Source organism: Chrysemys picta, chromosome 10 (assembly GCF_011386835.1).
Source record: "Chrysemys picta bellii isolate R12L10 chromosome 10, ASM1138683v2, whole genome shotgun sequence".
NCBI lineage: Eukaryota > Metazoa > Chordata > Testudines > Emydidae > Chrysemys > Chrysemys picta.
This window is the reverse complement of record NC_088800.1, coordinates 78394477-78413202: the sequence shown is the minus strand read 5'-3', so window position 1 is coordinate 78413202 and position 18726 is coordinate 78394477. Positions and strand designations below refer to the sequence as shown.

The 18726-nt window shown below is 39.5% G+C and overlaps 1 protein-coding gene across 3 annotated transcripts in view; it reads right to left on the bottom strand.

Annotated features, from left to right (window-relative positions):
- SDK1 (sidekick cell adhesion molecule 1) overlaps positions 1-18726 on the bottom strand; it is a 672364-nt gene that overhangs the window by 279904 nt on the left and 373734 nt on the right. For all 3 annotated transcript variants that reach the window (XM_065560139.1, XM_042853129.2, XM_065560140.1), the window contains one exon: positions 7693-7826. In XM_065560139.1, the coding sequence (XP_065416211.1) occupies positions 7693-7826 (134 nt within the window). The remainder of the gene's footprint in view (positions 1-7692; positions 7827-18726) is intronic.

The window sequence follows — 18726 nt, the reverse complement described above, 5'->3', positions numbered from 1 at the left end:
CCAGTGTAATAATATTTAAAATGATACATTTCACAGACATGCAGCTTCTGATTTTTAAATATTTTGTTATGCTGATTTAGAAATCGAATATCAGAGGGGTAGCCGTGTTAGTCTGAATCTGTAAAAAGCAACAGAGGGTCCTGTGGCACCTTTGAGACTAACAGAAGTACTGGGAGCATAAGCTTTCGTGGGTAAGAACCTCACTGACTTGCATCTGAAGAAGTGAGGTTCTTACCCACGAAAGCTTATGCTCCCAGTACTTCTGTTAGTCTCAAAGGTGCCACAGGACCCTCTGTTGCTTTTTAGAAATCGAAAACTCTCAAACTTCAAAGATTTGGAGTTCTGTTTTGTTATTTTAAAGGAAATTTCACCTGCCTTTTTTATTGCAGAAATATTATCTACTATCAAAAATAATGACATTGGCTTTTAAAATATTAACACTGTAGTTATAAGTTGATCTTATCTGCTCATTACCTCATTCCTTGGTCTGGATGTTCAATCTCACCTTCCCCTCATGCTGTGAGAACCTTGAATACCAGTATCCAGGTGTGAAGTCAGCTGGAATTCAAGTTCAAATCAGCAGGGGAGATGTTTTCAATCTGGGCCAGGGAGGAACAGCAGATGTGAAATGTGTGGAATGCAACCTGCTGGGAAGTTGAAGCATTGGCAAAACAGTGCAATGGAACAGAGGGACATAAGATAGTCACTTTGCCTTCTAGTCTGCAGGAAGGAAGGCAACTAAAAGGATATAAGGCCAGAAAAGAGATGAGATTTCCAGAGATAATTATTAGCTACTATTTATTATTTTAATATTTTAATGATATATTCTTTGTAATTCATAATTTATTTCCAGCCGTTGTTAAAAAGCGGGGGAGCTTTCCTTACAGGAAAAGATGTGACAATCTAAAGGGAGTCATGAAATTTGGAGTTTAAGATTGCCATTATGTCCTAAATGCACACCATTATTCCAATTTAATGTATATGATGTAGTCCAATATCAACATATCAAATCAATATTCCAGGTAGTTATAATGGGTTAAATTAATTATAACAGCCTTAGCTAAAATTCCTAGCTTTGATCAGCTATAATCCAACTTTAATATTTGTTTCTGTGATTCAAAAGTCAAACCTTTAACATTTTAATGGAATCTTTTTGTTGTAATTTCAATTACTGTAAATATATATTTGACTTTTAAGAAAATATCTAGGCCCCCCCTCCCGCAAATTTATTTTAAGTTGTATCCTATCACTTCTCAGAATGAATGGCACCTTATGACCAGCCTGACAAGATGAAACAATCACAATGATAGTCTTCCTGGAAATTCTCCTTGACAAGGAGAAATTTTAAACATTGTGAAGAAAAGGAAGGGAAATGAAATGGCATTATTTTCAAGAAAGAAATAAAAATGGCACAGCTGATAGAGTACCCAGAGCTGGGCTATACTGGACTTTCCTCGCATCTGATCAGAACTGACGGCTTATAAAGTACAATCATTGCTCAGAAATGTAATTTTCTCCTCTCAGCTTCCATCCCATGTACCTTTTCTTTAGACAAAATGTCTTATTGAAGCATTAATTTTATTTCAGCAGAACTAATCCATGGAGGCTAAGTGAATGTAAAATTCCCATGGCAAGGACTAAAAACAGTTTGACAAGTTCATAGAGCTTGCTTGAGTTTGACCTCAGAATAGAAATGTCTGTCCTCAGGAGGGTCTGGCCAATTCCTTTTTTCTTCCTACATCTGAGCAGCTGGAGTTAGCTATGAAAAATTCATGCAACAATATGTTTCAAACGCCCACCTCTATACCCTCAACATCTGCTGACTTTACTTCACATTAAAACCTCAAAGTGAATCCTCTCTTCTAGTTTGCAGTAAACTTTGGTGGTGAATAAGAGAAATTATGGTTTAGAAATGCTTCCTTCCTGAAAGGAAAATATCTACTCGGGACCTGCTGATGATTTATCTTCCTAACAATACTGACAGAGGGGAAAATAAATGCATTCCAAACAAGGGGAAAAAACTTGTAGGGAAAGTCTCCAGACCCAGCTGGATGAAAAACCACCTCAAAAATGTTATTAGAAGTAAGCAGAATGCCTACAGGGAATGGAAGAAGGGATTGATCAGCAAAGAAAGCTACATCCTGGAGCTTAGAAAACGTATGGAAAAAAGTGAGAATTGCTAAAAGTTAAGCAGAATTAGCTCTTGCCAAGGAAATTAAGACAAGTAATAAGAGGGTTTTTTTAGTTATATAAATAAAAATAAAATAAGGAAAGATGAGTTTCGGGTGCCATGAAGTGTGGATGGGAATGTGATAAAAGCATCTAGATATGGCCCCAAAACTAAATGAATCCTTTGCCTCTGTTTGTTGCAATTAATTTCTAAAATGTTATGCTCACTGCGTAAAAACCCTTTTATAGTTATTTGACCTCCATGGATCCTGACAGTGACCTAAACATCTTGTACTGTAATAAGATCCTTTATTTTATTGTTCAAATACTTTTGGTGAAAAATCAGTACCCTGCAGTTCTGAAGTTGAATATTTTTCATCTTTTAAATTTTGTGTTTTGATAACAGTTAACTGAATAATTAAATTGGTTTCAGCCAGGGACAATTAGGTCTATTTAGCTTCATCTGATAGATGACTACCACCACAGAATAAAATACCTTCTTACTGCAAGTGGAAGCTAGGCATGATAATATGACATCCTTGTATTTTAAATTAATTACAATACAACCATACCAGGAGTATAATTTTTAGACCCCAACTATTCCAATCTTACCAATTGCACAACCATTTCCTTTTTACACTCCCAATGCTCAGGGAGGAAATTTATCTTCATTAAATGATAATTGTCTTTATTATCTTTTGACTCTTCAGAAATGCTAGCTGGCAAGGTTTTTACAATTTTCATCAATCTTGTTTTGTGTTTTTACAAAGCCTGCATCAGAAAAAGATGTCCAAGTCTGCAGAACGCTCTATATTTTCTAGCAGTATGAATAGGTCTTGAGAATATCTAATTTACTAATATATCTACTGAAACGACATGCACCTCAATATTTCACAGCTTAACAAGAAGGTCCAGCAGCAAGGTCCTGAATTGCAGTTCCAGATGATTAGTGCTGCAAAAGCAATTCAACCAGCAGTGTCCATGCTGTCAAAACAGTTTACGTATGCCCACCTTCTGCAATCTTGCTTTTTCACTCATATACCAGGGCTATGCTCTTTCTGATTTTTCATAAAATATTTGGAGAGAGATTGACAATATAACTGCACATTGCTAAAGTTCCTAGACTGGTGTAGGGTTATATTGGTGTAGGGTTATATTGGTGTAGGGTTTCTTATTATCTATAGTTTTCTATTTAGGTTAATAGCTAGGTCTCAGTATAGCTTGGATTCTCAGAACCTCACCTTTTTATTGAAGTGATACCACAGAGAACTACCTTATCATCTTTGTCATTTTATTACATACTGAAACCTCAGTCAACTTCATATGTGGGGATCACACCTTCTTGTGAACCTGGTTACTTATAGTTGCCTTTCATGAAGCTTGGGTTCTAGAAATACCTGTAATTTCATCAAGAAGCATCATAAGCGCTGAATAACTTTCATCGATAAGTGGTAGAAACTGCAGAGAAATTTCCTGTTTACCACTGTACTTTCAGCTGGCTTACGTTACATGTGAAAGATGCTTCAAGCTTCACTATGCTTGGGTGCATAGTGTGTGCCCCTGGAGGAAGTGTCAGAGTTTTGTGATGCCCTTACTTTAATAAACAGTTCTATCTGTAATTGTTCTGCCAAGTCTGATAAGATCAAAAGAATGTTATTTAATTCCCCTGACAAACCAAAGTCTTCAGGAAGTGATCTGATGATCTGTGCTAAAGCATTACTGTATTTCTGTACATAAGAGAGTAAGTGAGAGGGAAGAGAGTAGATAACAGGACCTGGAACCAGTTGATGATGATATCACTACATCGTATATATGTCATTATATGGATAGGAGTGGGGAAATGTGGTGTGGAGAATGTGAGAAATTTCTCTATTTTTATGAAAATTATGTGCAACTCAGTTTACCCAGTCACTGTTAAATTCCTACATAGTCTCAAGAAATTAAGTTCTTTCCAGAGATACTCCTTGTGCTAAGGAGACAGGAAGTGGCAACTGGGTGCCTATATTTGAATGAGAGTCATTAAGGACTATCAACAGATGAATATACCAGGCCCTTGCAGAACAATGGGGAGGCTGTTGCCAAGGTGAAACCAGCTCTCTCCAGATCTCTAGAAGAGAGAGCAGAAAATCCCCAGGAGAGGAACAAAGGAACCAAGATGTTGGTTAAAACCACAGAGGCTGAGAAGTTTGGGGGACAAGAATAAAGGGTCATGTTTCCTGAGGGACAGGGAAGCTTTTTGATTGCTAGAAAAGCTAACCTGAAGGATGCTGGCTGCAGGGTCAGACAGGAGACTCCATGTTCTGAAGCAGAAGCCATTTACAAGGGAATGGGAAGAGGAAGGACCTTGGACTCCATAGAGGACTCCTACAAAATCCCAAAGAAAACTCAAGTCATGAAGAAACTGACACAGACAACGGTGTGCAGATATTTCTTATTTTGTCTGGATGGGTTTTTTGTCTCTTGTGCCATCTAAAATAAAAAGTAAATATTAGAAATCCTTTTTGCCAAGTTTGTGTCTATTTGCTTCAAATATCACATGTCCCTGAAGGGGTAAACGATCAACCAGAGTGTCCACAAGAATGGTACTCCGGGGAAAGCATTTGCTTAAGTTACTGGGTAATCTTAGAGCGCCCAGCACTGATCTTGGGGGCCTAGCACAGCTGGGCCGAACAGGCCAAAGATGGTGGCTGGAGCCCAATGAGACCCAGAGGAGCTAAAAAAGCCGATGGGCCCAATGTGTGGGTCCAAACAACAGCTTAGTGATGTCCTTCAGGGGATATTGACCAGAAATGTGACACTGGTGAAGTCATGCATATGCAAGGTTCCATAGTTTTTATGATGAAAATAATTCTTCCATCTAAATAGTATAGTGTTTCCATTTTACGAGCTCAGTGCTTTACAAACATTATGCTTCACAACAGCCCATCAGACTGCTCACTATATTAATTGGGGAGGCCCCATAGCTGGTATAAACTGATATAGCTACAGCAGCATACTGGGGCTATACCCTTACTCCAACACACAGCTCTGTTGAAGTCACCAATTTACACCAGCTGAAGATCTTTCTCAGAGTTTAAATGATCTACCCAAACTTACACAGCAAGTCAAGTGACAGAAATGGTAACAGAACTCAAACTCCTATTTCCCAGGCTTTACTAGCCAAAATTCCTCCTTGAGTTACACAGAAGCTGGGATACATAGTTTATAAAAATCACGACTTATTAGTTCAGTAAATAGGTTTTTCAGTTGAAGATAAGGCATTTTAAATTTATGGCTAATCTATGACTTCTTGGTCCAGGTTGCATTTGACATATAACTGACATTTTCTTACTGTGCTGTCTGTTGGACACAATCATGATTCACTCTAGCTTTCGTGAGATAATAAGACTATGAAACCTCTTCAGAACAAAAAGACCAGCAGTCACTAGCCCTTCATGCACGTTTTCTATTATTTCCACAATTCTCTCCCTTTTCTGTTTAATTTATTATAGATATTTCCATTGCGCTCACCACTGTGGTATCTGAGCTCATAAATTGCTTCTTTGTCATCTAAGACCTGATCAATTGCCCTTGAAATAAACGGAAATATTTCTACTGACTTCAAAGGGAGCTGGATTGGATCTCTATGCTACATTTTAAATTATATCTATTTTGTGTGTCTCCGTTTTTGGGAGGTCAACTTGCCACTTTAAAGGGTCCCGATTTCCAGCGGGTAGGTATTCAGCACTTTTTCCAAGTTGGGAAAACAATAACTGAGAAAATGGAACTTGTCTTGAGCTTTAACCTTCCACAGCTGGTGAAACTACTCATTGGTTTTCACCTTTTTGTTTAATACATGTGTGAAGCAAATAGGGCATCCAGTGCGGCAATTTGGGCTGCACAATCATCACGGTGCAGATTACACAAAGCTCTGTTCCTCTTTTTCATCCAATCCACATGTTGCTGTGCCAACCTTTTCAGAGTGCGGCCAGCCTCAGGATGTTGATAACAATGAGTTGAGACTTAACCCAGACAAGACAGAAGCAATATTGATGGGTAGATGAAACACCTTAGAAGTATGCCAGAGATAGTTTCTTGCCCCTTTCCCCCTCCCCCCCCCCCGTTACTTAAGCCTGTGGAGCAGTGTGACCCTTGACTGGATAGTAGTATACACCTTCTCAATTGCTGTTGAAAGGCCAGAAAGCGGTCAACCTTTAGCCCCAGATTAGTACGGTGTGGTTCAAAACCGATTGGCTGATTGTTCAGAAGGACCTGTTGTGATAACTGGATCTACAAGTTTACCCTAATTGTGATCTTATCTGTGAAAAGTGAGTCAAAGCTCACAAAATATCACAAAAACCTACAACAACAAATGTTGAGGGGAAAAGGTACAAAAGTTGAGACAAAAAAATTGAATTAGTCCAAACAAAAAGGCCTTCTGATAAAACTCAAGGACTATGTTAAAATCATGCCTGGGGTAAGTGACTGGTCCTTTGGGACAGGGAGTAACCCTTTTTGATGCAAAGGACTATTTTTCACAAAGGCAAGCTTACCTAGGTGGTAGGATCAACTGGAGTTCCCAAGGGGACTGTCTGTGACTCCCTGTTAAAGCTGTTGTAGTGCCTGAGGAGTTCACACTTGATGGTTGGTGAAATCTAAGTATAGAACTCACAACCAATTTGGGGTGTGTGCCCTGCTTCTTAACAGACTAACCTGAAGTTGGTACTCATGCTCCTGACAGCTTGACAACTACCTCCACCATCTCTTGGGACCCCAGGCCTTCTTTGTCCTAATCCTGAGATATTTCCTCACCAGGCCATAACCAAACTGCTAACTGCAATGCCCTAAATAGCCTAGTACTGGTACAAGTTGCCAGGTCTCAGAGTGGTTAATATGACCATGTTCTATGCCTGTGTTTCTCCAGCTGTGAGTCTCAACACCAAAGACAAAGGCTGCATTTACTATCCTCGCTGTTCTTCTCTCTCCCCTTTTGTGGCTTTATGTCTTGGTTTTGTCTTCTAGGAAATGGGATTGGAGTTTAACAGCAGCAACAACAGCAGGTCTAGCCCATCTCAACTAACTTCTCCTCTTTTCCCTAAAAGGACAGTAATTATCTTTAATTCCATTTGAGAGGCTGTCAAATACGCAGGGTTTCCTTCTAAAAATTCCCTCTAGCTAAAGGGAAAGAGAACAAGGGATGTTAATAAAATGAAAGCCTTACTTAATATTTGTCAAATGTTTTAACTGTTTTCCCTTCTTTTCTGAATCTTTAATAAAACAGTAAAAAGGATTATTAATGGTGTGCTTGCCATGGTATCAAGCAGGCTGAGGCTCTCTATACCAAACCCCAAATCTTGTGTAAAACCATTTAATGTTGGACTCCCACTGACTTTACTGGGAGTTGAGTGCGCTCCATACCTCCCAGGAGAAGCTTAGCTCCTTTCAGGATCACTTTGCTAGTAAATTCTTTTCAGCATGCTGATCTTTGGGAACATTTTCGGTGACCTCAATACCAAAGCAAATTGGTGAGATTTCAATACTCACTCGCTACACTCAGATAAAGAAATGGACTCGTCTTGTTCTCTCCATTTTTTTCATTGACTGCTTGGACATAGTAACCTCCTGCATCTGTTGCTTCTGCTGCAAGGATCACCAACTGATTCTCCAGTGTTATAGCTCTGTTTAGGAAAACAAAGGATCATGTTAAAACAGGAACAATGATATGAACTAAGCATAAGCTGTACAGACCCTGGCAGGACTACACAATATTCAAAGGTCATTCAAACAGAGACGTGTGGAACTCAATAGCAGGACTTTATCTTCAAACACAACCACAGGAAGGATTCAAGAGCTTTTGGGTCTGTGATGTTTGAGCTTTTTCTCTTCTTTAAGTTGTTTAAGATGCTTCCAGTGATACAGAAGATTACCATAAATGATATATAAAAATTAAATAGTTATTTAAGAATGACAAGAGAAAGAGTTTGACCATAACTATATGGGTTACATGTTCTATGATCCTGGCAAACACCATTTTGCTGCAAATCCAGTTTGACTGAAAATCTTCTCAGAAAGTGAGAAGATCAGCACTCTGGGAATAAGAGCACACACTTCAGTTAAAAATCAGAGGCAATAGAATTTCAGGAGATAAATATTCTATATTTACGGCCTGTGTAATTATTTCAGTTACAGATACAAAAAGAGCAAGAGACTAATTAACATGCTTAGCTGAAGAATCATGTATATAGAGGGAGTGAAGAGCAAAACTATTTAATCTAAACCAGGTATGAAAGCACAGCACTATTCTGTAGTTGGTGGTGGCGTAGTCCTAGGGGAGTCAATAAATGTCATGGTCTAATATAATTTACTCTTTCTTAGAGCTGCTACATAACAGTTGTCTTCATAAACTCCCTTGTAAGACAGTGCTAATCATTTGTACTGCAGTAAGATCCGTTTGTTTGCATTTTACAAGTGCTGTATAGTCTTTTGACTCTATTAGATAAAATATAAATCTAGGGAAATATGTAAAAATTTAAGTGCTTGGAATAAATATAGTCTCTCCACTGAATCTGTTCCTTTCCACAAGTTAAGTTCTCCTTATCTGGCTTGTAATAACAACACAGACCAAACACCAGCACTGCTATTACTAATGGTGCAAAGCAGCAGTATTAACTATTCAGAATGCCACATTCACAAATTATAAAAGATGAGGAACTCTGATTTGATCATCTAATAAGAGCACAATATTCTGCCACCTAGAAGATTAAACTTTGTGTTCAGAATTGGGTTATTTTTTGGATTTCCAGGGTTGGAGCCATTAAGAGGCACTGACATGATAAGGTCTTAGTGTGGATAGGGCAGTGTTTCTCAACGACCAGTCTGTGGACCAGTGCCAATCCCTGAGATCTCCCTGATACAGTTTAGGAAGGCAGCAAGCTGGTCCCTGGTATCAAAAATGTTGAGAAACACTGGGATAGAGGGTTTAATAGGACATGAGAAGCTCAAAAATTATATGAAAATTAAATAGGAACCCCATAGCATTACAGTGGCAGAGTTGTGGGTCAGGCAGCAGTCATTTTTATGTTGACTTTGATACAGGCACAATCTAGTGATCTGAATATAGGACTTGAAGCAAGAAACTCCTAACATTGGGCCCAAATCTACCACCTATAGTCACTGTTCTCTGAGTAGTGCACTAGGCTCAAGTGTACCTTTAAATCATAGCGCTGAATATGGGTTGGGGGCACAATTTCTGCCCAGACTCAGAGGGAAGTAATTTTGTTGATCCCCACTGTGCCCCAACAGTTCTGGCTAGCCCATACGGGTGGGGATCCATATTTATGCTCTCTTTCTGATCCTCTCTGTCCACTTGGTCATAAAGCAGTATCATGCATGCAGTCTTCTGCTCTTTCAGCTGTGGTAGAACTGCTATCTGGACTGGTCCTATGCAATGTAACAGTTGTGTATGTTTAGTCGGTGTGGAAGGGGCTTACTCCCCTGTGCAGCTATGTAGGACAAGGCACAATCTAGTTCAATTAAAGGGGGCTCATTGCGGAGTAAGGTATAATTCAGCACGAGTAAGGGTGGTTGAATGGAATCCTTTGTTATCTTGGCCAAATCACTTCATCCTTTTGTGTCTTGATTTCCTCACTCGTAACATTGGAATAATAATATTTATTTCACTACTTCACACGGTTCACAGACTGAGGAAGTTAGAGGGCATATTAAGAGAAAAATCTTAATTTACACCTACTAGCACTAACAAAAACAATAAGGAGTCTGGTGGCACCTTAAAGACTAGCAGATTTATTTGGGCATAAGCTTTCATGGGTAAAAACCTCACTTCTTCAGATGCCCACGAAAGCTTATGCCCAAATAAATCTGTTAGTCTTTAAGGTGCCACCAGACTCCTTATTGTTTTTGTAGATACAGACTAACACAGCTACCCCCTGATATTTGACTAGCACTAACAGTTTCACAGATTTTTTGAGAAGTTGTATATACAGGCGCTGAGAGAGGAATGTGGCTCCCCCCCGGCGTCCACCCCCCCAAACTGGCTCTAGGAGAGAGCTTTAAATAAATTAGAAAATTATAATGTAATTGTTAGCAAAAGAGCAGTTGCCAAGATATGAAATGGGATTTTAAAATTGTTAATGAATGGGATTTTTTTAATCAATGGTTATCTCATAACACACGCCCAATATTTCAAAGGCATTGATGAACTAACTACTGAAACCTATCATAATGAATACATTGCTATTAGAGAAAAAGATTTCACAACTGAGGCTCTGAGTTTGCAGAGATGTATGCATGTGCTTAACCTGATGTATTGGTAGTAGTCCCACTGACTAGGAAAGTCAAGTACATAAAAAAGTCTTTAAAGGATACAAGCCTGAGTTTCCAACAGTGTCATCTAACATGTTCTCTTGAAAATATTATGCTTTCAGTGAACCCCCTGGGGAAACCTATCATTTTAGAAATACTCTCCGAGTGGCCATCAAGGAACCTGAATTTTTCTTATTATAGATTATGTAACAAATTATGAACAAATGCAAAAAATACATTCTGTTCCATATATGTTCAAGGAACATTTGCAGGTGTAAATGATTATGTTAGATGGAAAAAGTTTATATACTAACATTACTCAAATAGCGTGTGAATGTTTTGAGTTATTCTCACGCCGACAGATCAGTAAGGAGTTTTCCTCTTATAATGTTTTTGCATGATCTGGTTTCATTAATATTAACTTACAATTATTTTATTTTTGGAGAAATGTTCCTCTTCATAAAAGGGACAGCAATGGAAGGAACATGTATTCCCAACTGCTGTATGCTAGCCTATATGTTGAACAATGAGGCACAAAATAGCTTCTATTTAAACAATCTTTCCAGTTATGTTTGTTATATTTTATCCATGACATTTTGACTTTATAATCAGAAGACAGATAACAGTAAACATTTGTAAAGATACCCATAATGATTGACAGCTCAACCTCCTGATAAAGACAGAGGGCCAGATCCTCAGCTGGTGTAACTTGGAGCAGTGTCATTGCATTCAATTGAGTTACACCAATCTACACCAGCTGCATAACTGGCCCACAGTATCACATTTTGAAAGTTTTTATTCAAAAAAGATATATTAAATTATCCCTGTGGGTCAATTTTTCCATGTTGAATGGAACTGTATTAGCTTAATTGACTTGGAAATTGGATCAAAGGAAATGTTTCATAGATTTATAGAATGAGGAGCTAAAATGTAATCAATACTGCATTTAATAAAGCAAACAGGATAAAGAGAAATTTCCTATTAAATAATAATGATAGCAGCTTTAAATATGATGCATATTATATTTGTTCCTACTGTAGTTATTCCAAAAAGATACAGCAATAAGGAACATTATTTTTAAATACTGGAATACATTTCAGGCAGATCCAATACCAGCTGCAGGTGTAGCCAAAAGTCTTAGAGGCGATGCAGCACTTTTGGAAAGAGTGCTGCATACTTACCTCGCTGTTATTGATTTAACTATTGTAAGTGATTGGTTGGGAATTCCCAAGATAGTGGGCAATAAAGCATATAGCCAATGTTCAGGAATGAAAGGCAAAGGAAATTTTAAGATAAATTTACTAAGGATTTTTTAAAAAAATGAAGGATTTCCTAAAATTGCAGTATACAAAATGAACTTTATTAGAATGTCTGTGTGAATTAAGATATATGGATGAAATTTAGAAGATGTTTAAAGACTATATGAACATAAATATATAATTTGTACAGCATTATACATTACATCAGGGGTGGCCAACCTGAGCCTGAGAAGGAGCCAGAATTTACCACTATACATTGCCAAAGAGCCGCAGTAATACATCAGCAGCCCCCCATCAGCTCCACCCCCCGCTCCCAGCGCCTTTCGCCCACTGGCAGCCCCACCGATCAGCACCTCCCCCTCCCTCTCCGCACCTCCTGATCAGCTGTTCCGTGGCATGCAGGAGGCTGGGGGGCAGGTGGGGGAGAGCGAGGGCACTGCAGGCTTAGGGGAGGGGGCAGGCCCTGTGGCAGAGCCAGGGGTAGAGCACCCCCCAGTACCCCCCCAAAAGTTGGCGCCTGTAGCTCCAGCCCCAGAGTCCGTGCCTATACAAGGAGCCGCATATTAACTTCTGAAGAGCCGCATGTGGCTCCGGAACCACAGGTTGGCCACCCCTGCATTACATCATCACAGTGACATGAAAAAATTGAGATATGAGGACAAAAAGAGTTGGGAAACAGGAGATAAGATAAGAAATTATTGAAGACAGTATTTTATATCTTTAATTAAAAAGTGTCCAATTAATCTTAAACATTCTGAGTTAAGTTATTGATTTCTTTTCTGAAAAATGTTTCAGTAAAAATGTTCAGTTTTAATTCACTGAATAATTGTTAGTTGTTAGAGAGGGGCTACGGTGGAATAGCAAGATCTGAAGCCCCCAAGCTTTAGGAGTTCAGATCTGGATCTGGAAAGAGCTAAACTGCCTGTTTGCATTGGGTGGCTTAATTAGTTACATTGTGAAGATTCATTAATCAATGTTTCTAAATCACTTTGAAGCATATGTCCTGATCTTTGGCTGCACTGAGGTGGCTCTTCACACTAAAGTTGTCTTAAAATTTGTATTACAATTATTGTTTCATTTTCAATTACAACTTTTTAATTATTTCAGCATCACAACTAATATTCTAAGGACAAACCTGGTTCCAGGCTGTTCATTTAATAGTCTATTTGAGGTTGACAGTTCTTACAGATGGACTTTAATCTGTTAGTAATTCATAGCTTATATAAGGCAACTATACAACTACACCTCTACCCCGATATATCGCGACCTGATATAACACGAATTCGGATGTAACACAATAAAGCAATGCTCTGGGAGCGGGCGGGGCTGCGTGCTCCGGCGGATCACAGCAAGTTCGATATAACTTGGTTTCACCTATAATGCGGTAAGATTTTTTGACTCCCGAGGACAGCGTTATATCAGGGTAGAGGTGTATTGTTTGAGAGCGAGACTGAATTTAACTCAATTAACATCTCCAGAAAGGGACAACTGACATGCGAACTAGGGTGCTGTCACTATGACCCTTGAGGGTGACTAGTTTGTAGGGAAAAAAATCAAGGGGGCATTTGAAATGTTATGTATTAATAAAGGAAGCTGGAAAACACCTCTAGAGCTAGATGGAAGGATAAAGGAAACAGATATTGTACGGAGAATAATGTACATTTCTCCCAGATGGTACACCTGACCAAGTATTACAATTGAATTGCTGGTGTAACATTGGCTGAATACAATCTCTGTCACAACTTTAACATCAAAAACAGTCACAGACTGAAGGACTGTGATCTGAATGAGAGGGAAGCAGAAGACAGCTGAAATCAGAAGCTGTGGGCTGGCCTATATGTTGTTTCAGTCCATACCAATGGAGTATAAATGTTACTCTGCACTAGCATGTTGTTCACTAACTGCTAGTGCACACTAAAAGTTCCCTAGTGTGTGTTAATGTAGTCCTGTTTGAAACAGAACTACATTAACATGCACTAGGGAACTTTTAGTGTGCCTCAGTATGGTCCACACAGGTCAATTAGTGCATGACATGTTAGTGGGGCTTAAAGGGGGGAAGGGATAGCTCAGTGGTTTGAGCATTAGCCTGTTAAACCCAAGGTTGTGAGTTCAATCCTTGAGGGGGCCATTTAGGGATCTGGGGAAAAAAATCTGTCTGGGGATTGGTCCTGCTTTGAGCAGGGGGTTGGACTAGATGACCTCCTGAGGTCCCTTCCAACCCTGATATTCTATGAAAGTGTACACCCATCTGGTGCAGACTTAAAGTACCATGTAGTCAAGCCCAGAGCTTATGACTTACTGCCTGGCCAAAAGATATGACTGACAGAATGGAAGGACAAAAGGCTCAACGTAGGGTAGAAGGAGAAAAGGACAGATTTATAAAGGTATTTAGGCACCTGAAGACACAAATAAGTGCCTGGTGGGATTTTCCAAAGCTCCTAAATGCTTAACTCCCCTTGATGGTTTTGGATCAGAGAAATACAGACTAGCATTTTCAACAGTGGGTACCTAAATCAGCACACCTAAGACCACATTTAGGCACCTAAATAAATTATCTGATTTTAATAGGTGGAAACATTTAACAAAATATCCCAAAGAAATCATCAGATTACCAAACTTGGATTTTTGCACAGAAAATCACAACTAATGGAAAGAAACAGTAATTTTTAATATAAGGGACTAATTTTCAGAAAGGCATATTTCGTTAGACTGTTAGTTAACAGATTGGTGGATAAACAGATGTTAGAAATCTAAATCATTGCAGTAATAAAACAAAAACCACACAATAACCTGATTCAGCCTCTGCTTAAAACAGAGCCATCTGTTCAAGCTCCAGAATGCAATATTTTAGTAAAAAGGCCTTTGATAAAGCCTCTTTTCCAATGCTACCATCCAGCTAATACAAACATCAAAACCCTCTTTACAAGACATTAATTCCAGAAAATCTGTATTTCTTTTTAAAACTTCTGTTTATATCGTGTAACCAGAGCTGATCCTTCTCCACAAAGGCTGATACCCCCCAGTAACAATGATTTTACTAAGAAATGCAGAGATTATAGCATAATGATGATGTAATTACTAAAGGATTCCCAGAGGGATTTTTGGCCTCAGCAAATATGCAGTAATATCATATATAAATATACATTATCTGGCTATAAATATATATAAATCCTGGCTCCATTGAAAACAATGGGATTTTTTTTTCAAATTTCAGTGGAGCAAGAATTTCACCATGTTTTCCTCCAAAATTTCCTTGCCACTTTTGGCAATTATGAATGACAGAAGAAAAATATGTTTAAATAAAACTTAGAATTCACCTTCATTAGGACTCAGTCCTAGATTAAAGTATTATGAAGTTGGCTATATTATAACATAACTGTAGCAACAGAGCATGAGGGGTCCCGGACAGATCTCATTCTTGAGTGGAACAAAATATTCAGATTTCAGGTACTTAATACTGCAAAACAGCTGTTTATTAAGTACACACACAAACACACCCATTGAATACTGCGTAAATCAATTCATGCAGTGTACTAAACAGAACATAAACCAAATTCTATCTTCTGGACACTTCTGCTTAAAGGCCTGCTGGACAGTCATTAGCTGACAGCCTGTTTTTTTATTTCTAGGGTTTTTGTAGCCAGTCAAGATTTTTCAAGAAGATTTGTTTTTAAAGAGAGGAGTATCCTCTTTTTTACTTTCACACTTAACAAAAGAAATATGCAATTCATATGTAGATGGTGGAACAGCCATTTCCAAGACTCAGTCAAAAGGGTCGAAACAAAACCAATTAGTTGACCTACAGTAAAGAAAAGGAACCAAAAACAGCGCGGGCTTTGGTAGGATACTAGTGGCCAATGGGGACAGACTAGCTGTAAACACAGTGAGATGGAGACTTCTTCAGTCTACGTAGCTCCTCCCCCCTGTAACAGGTCTGCCTTGGTCCTGCCACTGTCTCAGTCCACAAATTACGTGGAGACCCTTTTGCTGGTTCAACACCTTGTGCAGTTTATTTACAGTTGTGTCCCACCACCTTTACAGCATACCTAAGACCTTTCCCACGCAGAGGAGAGAGAGAGAGAGACCTATAAGCTAGTGGGTTAATTGCAATATACCAATCATTTACAGTGTTTGTTTTCCCCAAAAATTTTCTAGTGCACATTAGGGACCACTGAGATAATCTGGGAAGAAAATAGAAGCTGGTTGTCCACTGGTTGTTCTATTATTTGATGTCTGTTCTTACAGAGCCTGTAAAATACAGGAAATAAGGCAACAGAAGACAGGCAATACTTGGCTGCCCTCCTATGCCATTCATCTTTATCCTCCTACAGGATATTCCTTTGAGGCACTGCTTGCACATATCCCTCCCCAGTCTGCAGCTCTGCTCCCAAGGATGAGTTGATGCATAAAAAGAGTGTGTGTTTTTCAATCATGTTAGCAAAATTGAGTTAGTTTAACACAATTGAAAACTCTCACTGAAGTACAGGCTAACACATCTTAAGACCTTTTAGCTGGTTGTCTTCTAGCCTAGGGGGCCAACCTGCCAAATGCAGAGTTGAAGCTGGGCAGCTCTGACTGTCTCCGCAGGAAGGGGATCAGAGAGACAGCCCTGACTGTCGCTTTGACTTACACTTCCCCCTATGCCCATCATGAGCTCCACTCCCCATGGCAGTACTGTTTTAGAGGGAATGTTACTAGTGAAATAGCAGAGCCCTCTTGGTATAGCAATCATGACTATATCTCCAGTGTCTTCTGCTCCTCTCCCTCTACTCCCTATTAAGTATTTCTAGAGATTCGGGTTCCTGGACTGACAGCCCAGTATTATGAACCCCAAGCATTCATAAAATATGAGACAAGGCCCCATAAATCAGGGGATTGGCTTAAAAATATACGTGTTGGATTTTTTTTTTAAACGTTCTTAGCATGCACTCGGGAGATGTTTTCAAGCTTTCCTTCACAGGCAGGATGGTTTTCTAAAAAATACCCTGAAAGTTGAGATTCTCATGTAATCACATGATTCCAGGCACTGCGGCTTTAAAAAAGCCACCAAATATTGCAAAACTTTGATAAAATCATGAGAGTTGGCAACAACAAAAGACCCTCTCTGCTCCCTGCTGCTGCCGCCTGGAAGGAGCCCTAAGAGTTCTCTCTCAGGTACTACAACATTCCTTCTTTGGGATTGGAGGCTCTCAGGAGGTGCTCCCCAAAATACTTATTTCAAATATATTTTTAAAATTATGCCCATATTAGTTAGTGCCCCAGATACTGCCTTTTTTTGAAAAGTGAAGGGCAAGATAAAATTGAGTGTAGCCACCTTTTAAAAAGTGGGGAAATAGACAACTGAGGCAGGGCTCCCTTCCCACTGCAAATAGAGTGGGTGAAGAAGAGGCAGCATCCTCAGGGACATCACAGAGTGATACCTTAAATACAGGATGATGACAGCATTGCAGAATTGTGAAGGAGATGCTGTGCAGGGAAAGAGAAAGCTCCTATTCACAGCAAATACTTCTATAATAAACTAATGACTACAGAAAATAGCAAGTGACATAAGTTAGGTTTTGTTTAAATATTCTTTATCTTTCAAGCTTGCACTGATTTTAGTTCTTCTTTAGAGGGACATAATCGCCCCTCTCCCCCCAGAAAAGAAATTTTTGTTAATTTTTTTATTATTATTAAGTAACAAGAGCTCAGTCCAGCAGATGTCAGTCCCTGTAATGGCTATGCTTGAATCACAGCACGCAAGTGGTATCTAACTGAATCACAGTGCAGTGATAACTGTTCTTCGGGACGTGCTATTGTAACAGTGTAACTATAAGAACACATCCCAAACTTTTAAGCTAAACTAGAAAACGCCATCAAGAATGGAAGCCAAAAATTCTGGAAAAAAGTCAATTTTCTTTTCAAGTCTTTTTTTCTTTTATAAAATTGTTACTCTAATCAAGGTATGTGTGTGTCAACAGAATATCTATTTTCTGCTCTCTCTCTCTGGTTTATCATACAATCAACCTATTGAACTCCACTTGAAACATCACTATCTGTTGCTATGGACATAGCTAGCAACCACTGGGGAGAGGAATAGTGGAAATACTTAAATATAAATGGATTATTTAAACAAAACTGGCTGCTGGGAGGTATTCACAGGTCACTGATCTATAAAGCTAACTGACTCCACTAAAGATGAGCAAGAGGCTATTTGTATTAGTTTGGGATTTGGCGGGTCAATTTTAAGATACAAATACAAGTAAATATCGCCTCACTATGAAGCATTTTCTTGTACTGAATAAAAGAGAGTTCTCTGTTCATTTTTTACATTGACTTTTTACCTCCTCTATTGTGAAAGGAATATTTTTGGTGTTATTAAATAGCACCTACCTTTCTGCTACAGGAGATCACTATAATGTAGTGTTATTATACTTTGTAGTTTGGTTTTAAAGATCTCCTGCTGGAAGAGTCTTATATGCAGTGGTGCAAGTAAGCAGGTACAGTTAGTCATGCTGTACCATTAAGATATTTATTGCCAGTAAGCTGTACCGGAAAGACATTTTCAGAACCGCAGGGCTCTCCCAGGAACCGCAGTGGCGAAAGGAGCACAACTTGGGGGCACCCGGAGGCCCCACACCAGCAGCTCCTCCGGCGTGTCTGTACCGCCCCCAGCCCTGCCCCCAGCCCTTCCACACAGCTGCATCTCCTGCCTGGGGTTTGTACAGGCCCACTGAAGGACAGGCTGAGGGAGGGACATGGGGTGATAGAGCCGTGGCGGTTCCCGGGAGAGCCCTGTGGTTCAGGAATTGGTATCCGGTGCACCAGGAGGACAGAGCCCTCTCCAGGTAAAGTGGGATGGGGAGGGGATGTGGAGAGCACTTGGGCCCCGGGCTGGGGCGGGGTGGGGAGGATGCACGTGGGAAGTCATGTGGGGAGGTCACATGCCCCCTCTTTAGCTGGTGCCTCCCTTTGTGTCCTTCCCATGAGTTGCCTATGTGTACCAGTAAGAATTAAA